Source organism: Pseudopodoces humilis, chromosome 5, assembly GCF_049639895.1.
Source record: "Pseudopodoces humilis isolate 2021_Gansu_Grassland_sample_001 chromosome 5, ASM4963989v1, whole genome shotgun sequence".
Lineage (NCBI taxonomy): Eukaryota > Metazoa > Chordata > Aves > Passeriformes > Paridae > Pseudopodoces > Pseudopodoces humilis.
The window spans coordinates 38,555,794-38,574,320 of NC_142204.1; the positions used below are offsets into that span (position 1 = coordinate 38,555,794).

Consider the following 18,527-nt stretch of genomic DNA (forward strand, 5'->3'; position numbering starts at 1 on the left):
CCTTCTCACACAAACTCTTGTTTGAATCTGGCCTCCGGCTGAAACAGCTAACATGAAGAATGGTCATAAGGTATCCATATCCCTTGAGAAAGTGAGACTTCATTTCCTACCAAATTCATGAGGACATTCTGGGCAGAGAGAGAAAAAAATCTCTGTAATGCTAAAGCCTTCTTTTCACCAGCCCACTGTTGGGTTCAGAGCTTCTCTAAGCTCAGAAGCCAGGAGAAGGAACAGGAATGGAAACAGGCAAGAGGAAAAGATGGGGCAGGTGAAGAGGTAGAAGGCAGGACAACTGAAAAGAACAAAGACCGCTGCATGTAAATAACACTTGTGGAACAAATGTCCACCATTAATTCTGACACGCTAACACTGATGTCACTCCTGAGCTGCATAAGCAATTCTTACAAGCCTCTTTTGTTCTGGGTAGGTTAATTTCAATAAAATATCCAATTAAGAACAGATGCAATGCTATGTGGCACCTTGAATATTACCAGCAAACCTCAAAACCACTGCTGACCAAAAATTATTCACTAAGTAGAGAGGTACTTAAAATGAGGAGACATAAGGCCAAGCTATATGCTGCAGTTTTGCACTGAGCTCTAGAGACTGTCACACAGGCTGCAGAGCAGTCTGGATACAGAAGGTGACATGAACTGTTTTGTAATATGATACTCCTCACTGCATTTCTCTTCTATCATATACATGGTAGGGACAACCCCAAAGCTGTGGATATTGAGACATTCAAAAAGAGTAACTGATTTTGGAGGATTTAGTTACAGCTGTGTGCCAAGCACTGAAGAACTATAGTGGGATCTACAAAGATATAAAATACATTGGACAAGGAACTAAAATAACAACTAGAACATCTTTCTATCTCTTGTTTGTTTCCAGACAAAAATAGTCAAAATACCAGATACCAGGTATGACCTGAAGTCTGATGTGCCATCTGATGTTCATGCTGTTCCTTCCCCTTTTTCTACCCTTGGTTCTTGTCCGGGGTCATTTCTTTCACATGAGCTTCTCTCTTCCCCTTATCCCCCTTTCAGTTTAGCTGCTTCATAATCAGAACTTCAGCTAATTTAAGTTCACATCCCACTGCTGATGCTTCAGTGGCTGAGGTGGAGCACAGACGAGACCAGAGCAATGCACACTCCAAGCATGCTCTAAACTATTGGAGCAGCAATAGCAACTGCAGAACATGGGAAGGGAGGACACATGCATCTTCTTGGGACTCTTGGGAAGGTGGCAAAGCACCAAAGAAATGTGGCAGAAGCACAGAAAAGGCGGCAACTCTTACCTATTTTTGAAATAATGTAAATTAAATATCTTTAATATCTTTAGGCTTTAAGCTTTCCACACCTTTAATGTTTGTAGATACTGTAATAATGTATCCATAAATTCACTACCAGTTGTAATTTTTCTGTGTGTGTAACTTTCACAGATTTCTTCAGGGTAAGTTAGAAGAGTGATAAACAATATTTTCATCCCACCTTTAAGCTGACCCAAGACATTTTTCCTAGAATACATTCACTGAAATTAATTTTAATCTCTCCAAGTTATTTTACAGGATTTTTTAAGTATAAGAGTTTGCTAACATGTGAACTCATGAAATATCAAAAATTACTTGAATCTTCTTTCTCTGGGCAAAGAAATACATGGCTGAGCACTTTTGCTGAGCTCCACCTGGACAAAGAGAGGCATCAATGTCAGATCCTTGAACAGAATTACAAGACCTTGTACACTATCCAATAGCATACTGATAAAAGCTCAATGACAAACGTGGGCTTAGATTTTCTAAAAAGAAAGGGAGAAATCTTCACTGTAGCCTACGTCTTTGGGTTTTGTAAATTTTCAAAGTCTCAATGAGCCACAGCACAAAGAATATAGAAAAAAAACAGCTCAGCTACTTTCATAGGGAAAAGAAATGGAACAATAGGCACATCTTCCCAGAGCAATCAGGTAAGTCTTGCTTTATGATTCCATCTTCTGCTAGTGCTAACAAAGATGCCAATTCCAAACAACTATACTCGGATTTTTCATTATTACAGTCTCTCCCTTTATTTTGTGTAGACCTTCATGGAAGCTGGAGTGGGTTTGGACTTCTAGGTGCCTAAATGTAGGTGTCTGAAGGAAGGGTTTATTTCACTTATCTCAACAAGGTGCTTTTTGTCATTTGAGATGTTCCACGCTATTCCACCTGATCTCTGGCTGCCAGCCCACAAAGACATAGGTCTCCCATAAGTGTTATAGGCCCTGGGCAGATGCCTCAGATGCCCTAGGACAGTTCAGATTCCAGTAGGTTTAGGCAACTTAACCAAGGCCTAGGTGTCTGTGTAATTCCTGAGTACCTGAGCTCTCTTCAGTAGATGTGTAATCCATTGAGTTAATGAAGTCTAGATGCCATTCCAGTGACCAAAAATCTTCTTCAGGGTGAGCTGGGAACTACCTATAGTGTCAGAAATAGGGCTGGTACAGCAGTACTGTTATCATCATAGTAATATGGATGTTCTTCTACCACTGATGCTGAAAGAACCTTTCAGTGGCTTCTTCATCTTTTCAAAAATGAGCAAGTGAAAGAGCAGCTCGGGATTATACTGGAGTTTGGAGACATTCGTCCTCTCTGACATAAGATACAAATGAGACACTAACTTCTACAACATTCAAATAAAGAAGGTAAAAATTTTCAAACAGCACAGAATTTTCAGGTTTTTAAAGTCCCATTGAATGGGAAAGATATTAAGTGGATTTTGTTCTTCTGTCATACTCCTACATACAAAAGAAATATGAATTACGTTTTTTTCATTTACAAGTAGTTAGACACCTAAAAAGATAATTCATTTTGTCCTGCACACAAAGAGATCTTAAAGCAACCCCTTCTTGTTTCAAGTCTTGTAGTGAGTTAGATGCAGTCTTACGGAGTATTTTATATCTTATACACTAAATATCTGATTCAATTACATTTCACTAGCAGTTCAGCCTTAGTATCTAATAGGGTAGACTGATCAGTACAATGTGAGCTATTTCAGAAAGCTACACTGTGCCAGCTCAGCTAAGGCTAAAAGCACCACTGTAGGGGTCTTGGTTCTTGACAACTAACCAGCACTTTTGCTATTCATACTTCCAAATGTATGGAAGTCCCTTCCTTGTAAGCAGCCTGCTGCTGTGTGGATGGATGTGGTTTGCAGTACACCCCATGGTTCAAATATGCACTTAGTCAGAACATCATCATTTCTTCTGGGTGTGCTACTGATTATTACAATATTATGTTCACACACTGTGTATTATGCATCCACTAGTGATCAACATCAGTGTCAGTGCTGCTGTTCTGTTCCCAAGAACAGTTTTATGACTGATTTCCACAGAGGCTGCTGGAACAATGCTAAACACATCTTAAAAACACCACTGTTGAGATTTCTGTGTACTTCACTGATGTCAAGAGAGGAGGCGAGTGTTTTCTGGATAAAAGAATTGGAACTCAAGCTGTGTAGAAATCTGCTACATGGGCCTTATAATATACAGTTTTCTTTTTCAAGTGCCTGCTACTGAAGGATTATGAGGATCCTTGTGCTAGGATCACAATAGTGGTTTTACTTAGAATATAAATGTGGATTTATATTCTTTCCTAAAAGTGGGTAACAGAGATGAACCCCATTAGTCAGTCCACTGTAGGATATATGGAAAATACTGGTACATATATTTGAAGTTCCAGTATGGCATAGTGCTATACATAAGTCACTCTATCCATAGGTTACAGCTAACAGACTGTAACCAGTATTTTCCGAGAAAGATCCTTTAGCTGGATGCCCAGAATAGCCTGAAGTTTAACAAGAAAGGTTGGGTCATGCAGTGGCCAAATGCTTGTTCATGGGACCTCCGTGGAATGGTGGAACTTTTCTGAGTACCAAGTGTTTTGCTTCCAGGACAGTCAAGCTCTCCCCTCAGCTCCTGCACCAAGAATGTCAGTTATTCCCTGGCTGCCGAGTCCCATAAATGTTACTGGCAGCACCGGCTTCCTTTTTATGGAGGAGCAGCTTCCCTAAAGCACAATTGCACTGGAATGCAAACGCCTTCCTGCTGCAATCACTGCTATTTGTCTGTAAATTAAGCTAATTCTTTTTTTTGTCTGTTTTCACATTGGGTGTGTAAATATATATTTAGGAACCCAACTGTGTGGCCTTTTTTTCCTAAGCGATCGGTGGCTGCAGATATACCCTTTTTTTGCTGTCTTTCTATCGTTGAGTTCTACTTCCTGCTGAACTCAGAGATATCTAAGAGGCATGGAGCTCTTTCCAAGTCCTTGGGGCTAGGATTTCTAGTTGCCTAATGCAGACTTTCAGAGACCCACAAGTAATAGGAGATCTCCAGGAGCAATGACTGACATGGAATCTAGACTAAGTCTGAACTTGTGTCAGCTAATGGGTTTGTTGTAGCAGCTGATGACAGCTTGAGCACAAGGTTCCTGTCCTTCTGGTGGGAAGATATGTGACATGGGACCACAGCAGACTGCACCTCAGGCTCTCTACAGGGGGTTCTGCAAAGGCAGCAGCCTGAAAATGATTGTGCACAGTTGGACAAGACCTGCAGTTTTGATGAAACCCTTTGCCCAAGTGTAAGAGAGAAGAATTAGATCTGTAGTATTGTTTTCACTGCCTTGATTTGGAAAAATATTTGATCAACATTTTTTAATTTAATGGAGACTTGGAATTTTTTTTTATTTCCGGAGAAACACAGGTAAAAGGAGGGAAAACATCTACTCTGGATACCAATCCATTCCAGTAAACCACTTGTTTTCCAGAAAGTTCCAGAACCATGTACCAGGTGAACACACTGCTATCAAGCACAGCAAATGCTTGCATGGAAATGTCTCCTACTAGGGTTTACAATCTCACTTTTCTGTGCAAATCCGAGTGCTGCAGATTTCTTTACATTATCAGGTTAACATATATATATTTACATATATATATATATAAAAAAAACAACTGATAATGTTGATTTTGTGGAAGCTCACCTACGGCTCCTTTGGGTAAGAGGTAATCACACATTGCCTAGTTAAGACATCATAATTGCAAGCCAAGTAATTGCATTTGAAATCTTCTGCTGCAATTTAACCCAGTCACTACTTTGTTTTTAAAGGATTTGTGAGCTAAAATTGTTACAAATGGCAACCAGCCCAGTGGCTCAGCACCAAAACAAGGTTCTGCCGTGCTGGAGACCCCAGTTCAAGGACAGACGAAGTGTCTTGGGCACCGAGCCAACACACACTAGCTGTGTTACAGCAATGGCAGGTTAGCTTTTTGTGAGAAGGGGCCAGTGAGTAATTCCAATAGTTTAACTGAAATGTGATGCTCCCAGATGTAGAGGCCACCACAGCTTGAACCCTGCCCTCACTGCCACAAAGAAAGGATATTAAATACATACCAATGGGGAGGAAGAGCCATGAAAATGTGGAGGAAAAATGTGTAGTAAAATCTTTCCTGAGCTCTAATTGCAACTTTGGCTTTCTCTGAAGGATACGTGACTGAAAAAGCGAATCCACTGTCATATTTACATACTTCAGCTAACTGATAGATCATTAGCTGAGCCTTGGGAAGGCAGCAGTCAGGGACTAGCATGGGGTCTGCATAGGACTGATTTTAGAAAGCAAGGGAAATGCGCATGTGGGCACAGGGAACTTACATCAAACACATATGTTGAGAAAAAAATTATCTTGAAAAAGTCCCCTTGAAAAATCACACTGAACAAAGCCATGTTTTAAACTTACTCCAACAAAAGGCAGATGAGAATCTGGCCCTGCACTTAGAAAGGTGGGGAGAGGTGTTTGAAATATAAAGCTGATACTGTGTGCCATTTGATAGATACAAGCAAGTGGAAAAGTTGCAAATGAAGAACAGTGTGCTGGTAATGACAAAGTACAACTTTCTCTTTCTTTCTTTTTCTCTTCCCCTCAGAATCACTGACAGACTAAATTTAAAATTAATGGTATGAATGTTCAGGGACATTTTTTTTTCTGGTTGTGTTTTGCAGGCTTTGGTATTGATACAAAAGCACGTTTGCACTGAAAACAAGAAACTACTGAACTGACAGGTGCACTTAAACTATTTGGAAGTTGTATCAGCCATGTTTATTGAATCCAATTAATTGTTTATAAAAATGTAGAGCTGATTTTAATAGTTTTCCTTTGTCTTAGATCTCCAAGATGCAGACACTTCTGTGTGGAGCACTAGAACTACATCCCCCTCTTCAAATGATACTACTTCTAGGCCTGAAAACGTGTTGAAGAGTAGCACAGAGATGTTCATCAGAAATGTGACAGAACATTACAGTAGAAGTCCCATTGAAAATCTCTACTTTGACTTGAAATCTACAGTAACAGAGAAAGCCTGGATTCCAACAACCACTCTTCAATACTCTAGCACTACAGAAGAGGTAAGGCAGAAGAGTTACTAATTTTTATTGAGCCTGCTCCACTCTGTGGAGCCTGACAGCTATTACAAGTGGATGTTTTCTGGCATTAAAAAAACAACAACCCAAAACCTAAAAACAAACTAGCTACAAGACTAAGCTTTGCTCTTTTTTTGGTGGGTTGCTTTGTTTTGATGTTCATGCTGACAATGTCCTTTGCTAAAAGCATAGATGCAGAAAAGTCCTGCCTCTTCAATACAGCCCAGTCCTGGTGTGCACATTGTATTGGGAGAAGTTCAAGGGAAATTATCAGGATATGTGAGAAGCAATGGAAAGCTCCTGGATGTGGCAAGACCCAGAGGAGCCTGGGTATCTGCTCTCAGTGACTCAGGCTCTGGTACTGCTTATTGCATTATGTGAAGGTCTAGTTCTAATTACATGCTAAGAATTACAGTACACAATGACCTTATTTACAGATAATTACATACATTATTTACAGATCAAAGCAAGAGAAATCCAAATGCTTTAACTGGCCTCAAAAGGAATCCTGGCCTTGGCCATGGTCAGCTTATCTACAGACTGATAGGCAGAGTGGAAACACACAGACACTTGTAAGTCTCTGCTCTGTCCAACCACAAACTGCCCAGGAAGAGAATGGGCAGTGAATGGGGCTGCCAGCCTCAGCTGTAGAAGGAGCACACGGCAGGCCATTTGCTGCAAATCAATTTCCAGTCTTCCTTTTCTGCAAGACTCAGTTCTGACAGCAAATCTGGAATCACCACTGGCAAAATGTATACGGGCAGTTAGAATTAAAACATGCAGAACATTATTGGTCACTGTAACACTGTTATCACATAGTGGTTTAGAACTGAAAATCTTTAAATTCCCTGTGGCTTATCTTCCAGGAGACCACACTACACTCAATATATTGGGGCAGGCAAACATGCTTCAGTTACTACTGTATGTTGAAGCGGATAAGACTAAGAAAATGTGTTTTATGTTTGGGAAGGCTGTGGACAGACTGGCAGGGTCCATAAACTTGATGGTTTATGGACTCCAACACCACTGTTCTGATGCTGATGAGGGGAAGGGACTGAGGCAAGAATAGATGCACTGCACCCCATTCCAAAATTGATGCAGTTCTTTCTAAATATGATCTTTCTGTCTCGGTGCATGCAGGCTGAGCTTATTTCCTCATGCCCTCTGTTCATTTGCATACCTCCTGCACAGAATACTTGTTCCTTCCAAATGGAAATGTCCTATGAAATCAGGTATTATCCAAACTACCTCCAGCACTACTACTACATAATCCTGCCAAAGCAAAAGAAATGGCACCATTTTAACAGAAACTACTGCCTCTTGTGTTTCTACCCCACTTCACCTCCTGAATCACATCATTTGCAAGCTGCTTAGGTCAAAACTTTCAAACCAGAATTCCGATGATAAAGTGCCTAAACATATCTATGAAAAACAATCGGTAATAGCTTTCTCTTGTAGCCTCCAGCTGGCTCTGGATATTTGAAATCTAGATATACCAATTTAGATACACAAACTTAAAATCTTTGGCCTGCATCTCTGTTTCCCAGTCTTTAGAATGGAGTTAAAAACATTTTTTGTCAAACTTCAGGGACGTTTAAGGATTAACTGTATTTAACATAATACTTTGAAAACACATAAACTAAGTGCAGAATAGTGTTGCGAGGAAGACAATACCTTCTATGAACTGCATTTGCTGAGGCTGGGGCCTCGTGTTTGCAGAAGTAAAGCCATGTTGTTATTTGGCTGTGCACATACCCATTTTGGGGGCGACAATAGTGACATTTCAATTGAACAAAATGTTTAGTTTAGAGCTGCCTTGGATTTCAAGTAAAACTGCAGCTTGCACTTTGAATCCATGACAAAAGCTATGCAAAGCCCATTTCCTCTTGATTAGAGAGACAGAGAGGTTGGTGTTAAAAAAAAAAAGTCAGGAAACCTTGGGAAAGTGTCTGAAAGGGACTTTGGAGCCTGCTATTAGAGACACGTCCGGCAACTCCCAAAACTCACTTCCAGGTCTTTTTTCAGTTTAATTAGTTTCTTGGCTTGCCACACAGGTCAGTAAGTATTAAAGGCTGTGTGACTGCTGATTTACTAAAAGCCCATTTATTCAGTACCAGTCTGGAAGTAATTACTTGTATTATGTTGGCTATTCTGTATGGATATATTGCCACCAGTGAATGATGGACCCCTCATGTTTTATTCCAGTGCTGGCATAAGCATCTGTGTCACACCTTACCCATGTAGCATCTTTTGCTGGATAACATACAGAAGGAAGTCTAAAAACCTGTAATAAACCAGTACTTTCCTACTAATACAAAAATGTAAAGATTTTATGATAGCAAGAATAAGACTAATAAAGTAGGAACTTCTGAATTATGAGCACTTCTGAGAAGCATTAATATCATTTTCCTCCACAAATTATCTTATGCTAGCTAGAAGAGACAAGCAGGTATTTATTTCCAAAAGTCTTTAAGTTTTACTTGTGGTACGTTCCACTTTTTTTCCTGAATTTTATGTTTGCAGTATTGATTATGGGTTTTTTTTTTTTCCTCTTACTTACTACATCTGCTTAAACAACTTACTCCAAATTGTATCTTCCCTGCAAGTTCAGGTCATGGATGTTTTCAAAATTCCTTAGAATAATGTGAGCTTCTTTTCCAAGAAAAGGCAGGTTACCCTGAATGTTTTAATTTTCAGAGAGGGTTTTGAAGTAATCCAAACATCCCAATAAGCCTTCAGATTTGCACTTCTCCAGTGCTGGAAAAGTATTGGTGTGGTTTATGCTGTTTAGCCCAAAAAGCACCATCACCTAAAGAAGAAATCACACTGTGAAACTCTCACCTTAAATAACTACAAGACATCTATGTCATTTTAGTCCCAGATTAGTTCTAGGGAGTTCTATTAGATTAGGTCTAAGAAACACACTTCATGTTTCCCATAAATGGTATGATTATCCCCTGTGCTAGCTCTTCGGGGTTTGGTTCCTCCTTCTGTCTGAAGTACGTAAAACATCTCTTCCAAGAGATATCTTCTGTGATGGGCTTGAGAATGACATAATAACCAACACAGATTTATATTGTCGCTTAAGGCAATGATCAAAAAGTTATTAATTATCTTCAGCTTTGCAAATTACAGCACAGCACTTTCAGTGCCATGTCCCTAGGACCAGGCACAGAGCTCCCCTGGGACAGATGAAGTTTCCTGTAGGTGCAGGTAACACCCTTCAGTGCTCAGACTTTTGATTTCAGAACAGAAGAAGGAGAGCTAAGGTTTATCAGATATTTGTATCTTGTTTGACAGGCTGGTGCCCAGAAAAATCCTGGAACAGCAGCTCCCCTAAAAGGCAGACTAATGTTTGTAAACATTACAAAGAGGGCGAAAGTGATACAGGGATGGTATTGAATTTGCTTGAGGTACTGCTTTTAAAAGTTAAAATCCCACATGCATAATGCAGTACAGAAAGATGCAGAAAAATGCCATTCCTGTTGAAGAAAGTAAATGTCCATTTCCTTCTCTTTTGTACACCCCCAAATTCACTCCATAGCTGCTATTGTGTATTTGAATATCTGAAGGTGCAAAATGCTTCTGTCTACACTTCTTCTCTGTCTCCCCACATGCAGACTTATATGTGAGTTTTCAGAGGCTGAAATTTAAACAAGAAGGAAACGGGTATGCATGTCAGAAACGGAAAGTTTTCATTTTGGCAGTAGCCAACTCGGAGTTGCACACAGCTTTATTGGTGCAGTCTGAAAACAGGGCGACTTTCTTGCTTTCCATGGTGTGTGTAATTTTAGCTTGGGAGTTATTCACGGGATGTGGGAAGGAATTGTTTTGAGAACACAAGTAGAAACAGAAAAAGGAGATGACTTGGCTACTCACAGACAGACTCTGCTGCTGCAGGCAGGAACTCAGTGTTGGGCTCTGCTGGACTCTCCTGGATGCAAGGCCGCTGGTTGCAGTGCCATATGGCCAGGGAGAGAATGGAGGCCTTGGTGGTCTATGGTTAACCCTTAAAAACATCAGTTTGAGACTCAGGAGCTGCAGCGGTGGGTTACTGATAGCTGAGGCCAAGAGGAGGGTGGGCCAGCAGGTGGGACGGCTGTGAAGGATGGCAGGTGTGAGGAGGGCAGGCATGCGAGGTGAGGTGGCCGTGGAATGAAGCAAGCCTGAGGCGAGGTGGCCAAGAGGAGGGCAGGGAGGAGGAGAAGGAGCCACACGAGGCAAGGCGGCCGTGAGGTAAGGCAGGCAAGAGGCAAGGTGGGAATGAGGCAAGACCAGCATGAGACAAGGCAGTTGCGAGGTGGGGCAGAGGCAAGAAGACACTGTAAGGCGATGCAACCAGGAGCCAAGGCAAGTCAGCGCCAAGCGAGGTGCAGCCAGCGTGAGACAAGAGTGCCGCCCCCCAGCAGCGGCACCGCTGAAGGGCCGTGCGCCGGGGGGAACGCTTGGGAAGACAGGACACAGGGGAAAACCGACATGAGGAGGAAGCAGCGGGGAAGAGAGGGAGGTGGGATCCTTAAGGAGAGAGGGGCGGCACCCCGGGGCCAGTCGCCTGCCCGGTGGGCGGCAAGCCCCGAGTCTCCGAGCGTCGCCCCCCGCAGCGAGACGCGAGGAAATCGCCCCTTGATTGCGGAAGTCGGCGGGAAGGGCTCCGGGAGAGTCAGCCCGGGTCAGAATGGCAGCGTGGGAAGCGGCGGCCGCCTCCCCCGCCTCCTCCGCTCCTCCTCAGCCGCGGGCGGGCAACCCCCCCACCCCACGGCGGTGTCAGGGAGGCGGCTCGGCGGCCGGGGCAGCCCCGAGCGCATGCAGCAGGCGGGCGGCCCGGCACAGGGCTCGGAGCCCGGCGGGGGGCGGGGGCCCCCGGGGCCCGCCGCCGCCACTTCGCTTTTTCGGATCCCCCCACCCCAACCCCGCCGTCCCTTCCCCTTTTCCCCTCCCCGCGAGGGTTTTTGGGGTTAAAAACTGTCGGCGATGCTGAGCTATGGAGCGGGACTCGCCCTGTGGACGGCGCTGGCCCTGACGAAGGTGAGCGGCCGGGAGGAGGGGGGCGGCGCAGGGTCGCCCCTCGCAAGTCGCAGGAGAGCCTGGGGGACACGGGCAAGTTCGCTCCGCACCGGCGCAGGGCTGGGGGCTGAGCCCGGGGGTACTGGCGGGTCTCTCAGAGCTCTCCCCGCTCTCCGCAGGCCGCGCCGGGGCAGGCGGCGGGATGCAGCGCCAACCTGACGGAGCGGAGCGTCACCGGGCAGAGCGTCCGGCTGCGCGGGGGCGCCGCGGGCCGCGCCTGCAACTTCAGCCTGAGCGGGCGCTCCGAGGACGGGGAGGCGGCCGGCTGCCAGCCCGTCCCCGCGGGCAACGGCACCTACGGCTGCACCCTGCGGGGCCTGGAGGCCGGGACCTGGTACCACCTGCGCATCGAGCCGCTCGCCGGCGGCGAGGCTCTGAACATCTCCCTGCAGACAGGTACGGGCGCGGGCACGGCAGGTGCGCGGGGAGGGGCGCCGGGCTTTTCCTTTTCCTCCCTTTGCTTCGGCCGGCTCCAAGAGGAGGAAGAAGAGAGCGATGCATTTACAGCTACTGCAGGCGGACAGTGTTCACTGAAAACAGCAGCCCTACGCTTGAGCTCTCTTCAGCCCACTGCCAGAAGTAACTTTACCGTTAACCCAACAGGCTTGAAAGAAGAAGGTGCTGTGAGGATATTAAGTCAGAAAAAAATTTTTTTTGTAGTAGATGCCCATAACATTCTTTGTGCTCATGCAAACATGTTGTCATCATAGTTCCTCAACTGACACTTTATTTACTGAGGTAAATCTTCTTTAAGGACAATTTACCGTTGCAGCCCATTTCCATATTTTATTCTCTCTAACCGTAGTCTAAAAGTCAGAAAGTAAGGCTGAAACTTCCTTCTTACATGTTTTCCTTGGATATCACCAGAGAGGTGTTATCATATCGTTGTTTGCAGAGCACTTACAGTGACACATCCATGACTGGCTGTAGAAATGGTCCAGCAGCCTGACAGAGGGCTGCCAAGGAAAGCCCCCTTTCTGCATTCATGTTTGTGTGAACAATTCAGCTGTGAAGAAGTGGACATTGAATGACAACAGCTGCAGTGGCACAACTGGCCTCTTTCTGTATTTGTGCTTTTTTGAAGATGATAAAATATAGTATTCAACCTTTTAAAGGTAGTAGTTCAAGACCAAAAGCAGAGATGTCTTAAATGAGGTCCATCATTAAATACCTCTCTTTGCTCCTAATGTGTTGGTTTTAGAGAGGTACTTCGTATTGAAGATTACAGCAGCCAAATACTTCACAATTACCTGTTCAGAGGTGTCGCTTTCTGTCAGAGCCATTTTCCTGCATTAACCATACAAATGCACTAAATACTCTCCATTAATTTGCTGTGGTAACACAAATTTTAAAAAAATCCATTTACTGGTCTGCTGGTGTCATAGCTATGCACTAAGCACAAGTCATGTCAGTCGGTAAAAATGAGTAATATGGAGGCAGTGATTTAAATTTGTTGTGCATTATGCTGATTGTTTTTAATATTGATATTGATGACTTGCAATGTGAAAATTGAAAGAATAGATCAACTGTTTTCAGAGAGGTGTAAATCACCATCATTTCTGTATAGTAAAGTTCTATTATTGAATACTTACATAGAAGTAGAGTAGATGTGCACTTTAGAGCACATTTTGATTAATGCATAACCGTTAATACAGAAACTTGTACGTGCCATTTAGGACTTTTTTAATCACTAAATAGATTTTTCAGGGCTGTAAGATGCAAGTCATTGGAATGAAAGTCAGCTGATCATTAGAGTCATATTATGTAGCTGACATGTAAGTGAAAAGTCTGATTAAAGTTTGAGTTGAAATACTTAAAATTGGTATACCATAGGTGAAGTGAGGTTTATTGGATTTTGGATAGCAGAGATCAGTCAAAAGCATGAAATAAGACTAGAGGAGCCATGAATGTTTCCTGCAGAGAGATACTCAGATTGCTTTGTGGTTCCTTGCTTTCCTTGAGTTGAATTTCTTGATAGTATTAAAAATACACAATTAGCCCCAAAATTTGTCTTTTTATTCTTTTCTAAAGAATTTTTCTAGATTATACCTGTGAACAACCCATGTTGTGTTGTCCATACTAAGCTTTTCAATACAGAATGAGGGAAGATTATTCCTCTTACTATGTTTCCACCAGGGGCAGCATTTTAATCCAGTCTCATGGAAGCTCTTTTTCACCTGTTCCTTTGTGACTTGATGACAATAGTTTTAGTTTACTATCTACTGAGCCTGAGTGCCCATAGGCATGCATTCCTGGAAATTGTCTCGTGAATATAAAGTATAAGCAGTCTTTCCAGCCATATTGTAAACAAAATTTCCATCAATTTCAATGTTAGTGGAACTGAGCTATCGTGGGCCATCTAAAACGACAAGGTCTGACCTTGGTACTCAGTGAGGTTCCCTTCCTGAGCTCTTTCTCTAATGAAGATGGGCTAAGCTGTCCATTGAAGGTGCTTTCTCCACTGGCTGTCAAAGGAGGCTAGGTTAGACCAGGAAGCTGAAGTGTAGTTGGTTGAAGTGAAAGGAATCCCATCTTGTGTGTTTTCTTTTTGCAAAACAATGTTTGAACATCTGTATCATCTTGATATAATAAATACACATGAGAAAGTGTAAGAAAGTTGCTGGTTTGTTTATATACCTAGTTTAGAAACTAGCTTTTTATCTAATATCTAATCCTGTAAAAAAAATTGTGTGCCAGTTCTATATTTAATTTTCATCAAGTTTCTTACGCAAAGTACTTGAGTAGCTAAGCACATAAAATCCAAAACATTTGGTTAAATTTTGAGTGTGATCTTTTCTGATGAGGGACTCACAGTGAAAGCAATAAATAATACATGCCACAGTTGCAGTGGTAATGTAAAAGTTTGGAGAGGACCATATTAGCCTTTTGAGTATATATAATGTCACATTAAAATCATGGTCTATGTTGTTTGCAAGTTTGATATTCTGATGGCATAATTGTGCATCTAGCCAAGATTCCATAAACTCTTAAGTAACACCAGATTAACCCTTGTGAATCTTTTCGTAGAGAAGCAGCTTCTAGTTCACTTGTGGATACATAGATCTGAAGTCTAATAATGTGTGAAATAGTGGTACAACAATCTACACTAGTCTCCTAAAGTGACTATCTTTACTCAAGTTTTGACCTCTTTGTTGTCAATTTAAAACAGCAACTATTTAATCCTGTAGAGCAGAACTAAAATAGGTCATCCAAAACATTGGAAAATGCAGTCACATATGCACTTCGTAAGCCATGTATACATAGATATGGAAACACACACAGTGGGGACATCTGTGCTATTTTGGTAGAATAGGAGAGAGAAAAAGCCGATAACACCATTTATCAGCTCCGAGCTACAGATCAATTTTCCACTGCAAAACTGAGATTACAGATGTTAGTAGGCACAAGTCTGCACATTTTCTTCATAATATTTACAATCTGTTTGGGTTCTTCTAAGATATATATTTATACATGAAACAGTACATAAAGTCATTCAACTAGTCAGCACGCTGCTGACATTGTAAAGCTGGGATATGCACCTGTCAGTCCTTTCAAGTTCTGTTCTTTGCTTTCTCAGTAAAACTATTTCTGTGTTTAAGAACTTATGTATGGCAAAATATGGTAGGATTGTCTTTCCTGATATCAAGTAAGATACGTTTTAAGTTCTCAAATCTCCAAATATCTGTGCACCAGTATAACTGTATTTCAATGAATGACTAGGTCTAGTTAAAATCAGTAGTATATGAATAGATCCTAAATTACAGTTAAATTTATAAATTTTAATTCTGAATTGAAATTCGGATTTGAGATACTGGTCTAGAGAGCCATGAAAAACAATTTGGCAATTACCCTACTTTCAACCATGTCTTCTAAAACAGACTTATAAATGCCATTTTCAAAATCCTTGTCTACAAAAATACTGCAGTGCTATATTATGTTACTGCCTAATCCAAGCCTCCTGTACTGAGAGAACTAAGAGGTAAATAATTTTTTGCTAGAAAATCCCATTAAATATTTGAATGAAAAGAAGATAAAATTCTATCTTCTAAGACACAGACTGTTAGAGTGTTTTTTCATTGTAATATGTAACTCTCTAAGTGCAAGAAGCATAGCCTTACTGTGTGTTCACTCCTGTAAATTTCAAATTATTTGGGACAAATTTGATTTATTAGCCATCTGTAACAACAACATGTGACATGGCTCTAACTATAGGCTCTATAATCCTATCATCTGTAATCATGTAATGGTTGTGATCACCATTTCAAATACAGAGTACAGAAAGAAACTAAATAACAATGTTTTAAAGATTATCTAAGTTGCGTATCATCCCAAAGAAATGGATATTTGTACTTAGTAAAGACAATGAAATCAATCCTCTTTACTTAACCTTCATAAAAGCTCTTATGAAGTAGGTTACTGTTTTATGAAGAGGGAAAGCTAGGAAAAAAATGGATAATACAGTAGGAAGATGATTGAGACTGGTAGGAAGTCCCCGTTACTAGGTCCTGGACTTATATCTCCCAGTTGTTTTGGGGTTTTTTTCTCCTGCATAAGGCAGGTGTGTTTCTGTCCTTATAGGCTGTATCTGAGAATCATGTCACTGGATTTTGACATAGCCATATCTATAAATAAGATCTGTAGCAGCTGTGCACACAAAGTATATCCTCTTCCCCAAAAGTGAAAATGGAGTTGAAACATAATTCAAAGACCTTTAAGTCTTCTGGAAGATGCCTTTGTAGACCAGGGAACATTAATTCATATGGTGTCAAATGGTATAAAAATATCTTGATGAAAATATCTTAGTTCTGTGATATATCAGTGTTGTATCATTGCCAACAGAGACTTGTATAACAATGTAAATGGTTTTTTAAGTGTTTGTTTCCATCCAGAGCTCTTTCAGCCCAGGCACTTCCCAGTCTCATTGTTCCTTTGTTCTAGCGGATGTACAAAGCACTGAGTGTTTTGTTTTCTGGACCAGATAGATTAGATAAAGTCTGAATTTCTGAACTTCACCTTCTAGGCACGCAACTTTCTTCTTTGCTCATGCATCTTAGAAGACAGATTACCCAGGACAGTATAAGTGCCTCTAAAAATGCTGATATCTTCTTTTGTCAAATTTGGCAAATAATACAGGTGATAATGGTGATTACTTTTGCAGGACTGAAGAACAGTCAACCTTATCCTAACTTAGTCAGAAAGTGGGTTAAACTTCTTGACAGTTATCATGACTGTTCTCTCAATGTCAGTCAAATTAAAACTTTTTAAGCTGGCTGTGCATCTGACCATATATAGTGCTGGAATTTATTTCTGACTTCCAAAGTCTGACCTTTCAGATTAGAACAATTGCCTTCAAGGAACAAGATTATACCCCCACTATTCACTTTTGCCAACATAATAGTCTGTAGTGGCTTGGTACTTATTATAGGTGGAGCTGGTAGTCAAGCCTATTGTTAAGATTTCCTGACACTTTTCATTAAAACCTCCTGTTTCAGTTGCTGTAACTGGGTGAAGTTTTAAGTATTTGGCCTGAAGTTTGATGTGCTTGGTCTGTGAATTGATTTTTAATATTACTTTTTTCTTTTTCAGATTTAAGCAGACTTAGTTTGGCCTTTAAGAAATCAGTCAAGAAAAGATAGTTAATTTTATGAAATGATTTTGTAAATCAGTTTGTTTAATTTTCATCTCTTTTTCTGAAGAGCACTAACATCTCTGTGTTCCAAAGGAAGAATTTGACTTTAAGCAGAGAGATGGGTTCAAAGGAACACAGTACTCTTCAGAGTCACAGAAAGGTTGAGGTTGGAGGGGACCTCTGGAGGTCATCTGGTCCAAGCCTCCTGCTCAAGCTTGACCACCTGGATCTGGCTGCCCAGGACCATGTCCAGTCAGTTTTTCAATGTTTCCAAGGAAGGAGATGCTTTCTTGACATTTGTAATGTATTTGATTGACAAAGTATACCACCAGAACTTGGCACTACTCTGTTCTCATCAGAGCTTTGCAGGAAGTGATTAAACCTTCTGCACCACCCAGAATTTGAAGAAAAAGCAGCTTAAAGACTCCTGAAGCCCTCCTACTTAATGATTTGTAGGTCGGGGATAGATTCAGCTTCATCCTTTCAGCCTTTGCATTGCATTTTTTAGTTACGTGATTGACACTTTTCCATCTCCTTTATTCAGGGAACCAAGCAGCAATGACTGCATTGGGAAAACAATCTTGTTCTTCTGTGTTTGAGGTGCTATTCAAACAGAGACCACAGCCTGGATGCACCTTACACTCCTGGTCTCATGCTAGAAAGAGTAGCACAGAAGTGCTTTGCCTACTACTCTTGTGGTAGGCAAATTTATTCCTAAATTATTGGGAAACTTTAACATCCCAACTTATGAAGGCTTGATTTTACTGCTTTGGATTGTTAATAAGCATTTGCTTAACCTTATTGGAAGGCATAAACATCAGTACCTTAGTACAACAGCATGTAATACATTTTGTATGGTTTGCTTGAAGTCTTGTGAGTGATGAAATACACCTGGAGAATAAAAGCAACCAGATTCTTTAGGTTTGGTCAGTTTGCCTTCCCTTTAGAGTGTATCTTATTTCCCAGATGGTTTTACTGGAGAGCTTCTTAATAAACAACATAATTAATGTTGAGAATTTCAGAGAAATAATCCCAATATTAGTTCCTTAAGGTGTACCCAATGTACTGTTTAGGTTTTTTAAAATTTATATGAACAATACTACAACAGAGCAGAAGCATAATCTATCAGAATCTGTTTGAAGTCATTGAAGCTAATACTGAAAACAAAATATCATTGCCCCTAAAATTGTATAAATGCTCATGCCCATAACTGATGAAGAGTTTAGGGTGAGTGCTAGGAAATTAAAGCTGCTATCTATAGAGCTACATTACACTGAGGCACTGAGTATAATTTGCTGGGTTTACATGTTTGCTGTTTCTCATTAAAGTTGTTACAGTTTTACTGTCAGCAAATTTCCAAGCTTGCAATATACATTTACCATGGAAGTGTTTT

General features: G+C 41.3%; 1 protein-coding gene across 4 annotated transcripts in view; it reads left to right on the forward strand.

Moving 5' to 3' along the window:
* The window catches only part of PTPRB (protein tyrosine phosphatase receptor type B), a 68,466-nt gene that overhangs the window by 3,916 nt on the left and 46,023 nt on the right, over positions 1-18,527 (forward strand). For 3 of the 4 annotated variants that reach the window (XM_014248894.2, XM_005519358.3, XM_088055619.1), the window contains exons 3-4: positions 6,188-6,426; positions 11,625-11,901. In XM_014248894.2, coding sequence (XP_014104369.2) covers positions 6,188-6,426; positions 11,625-11,901 — 516 coding nt within the window. Of the gene's footprint in view, positions 1-6,187; positions 6,427-11,281; positions 11,467-11,624; positions 11,902-18,527 lie in introns of those variants that run through there. The other variant, XM_014248897.2, reaches the window with a different exon arrangement.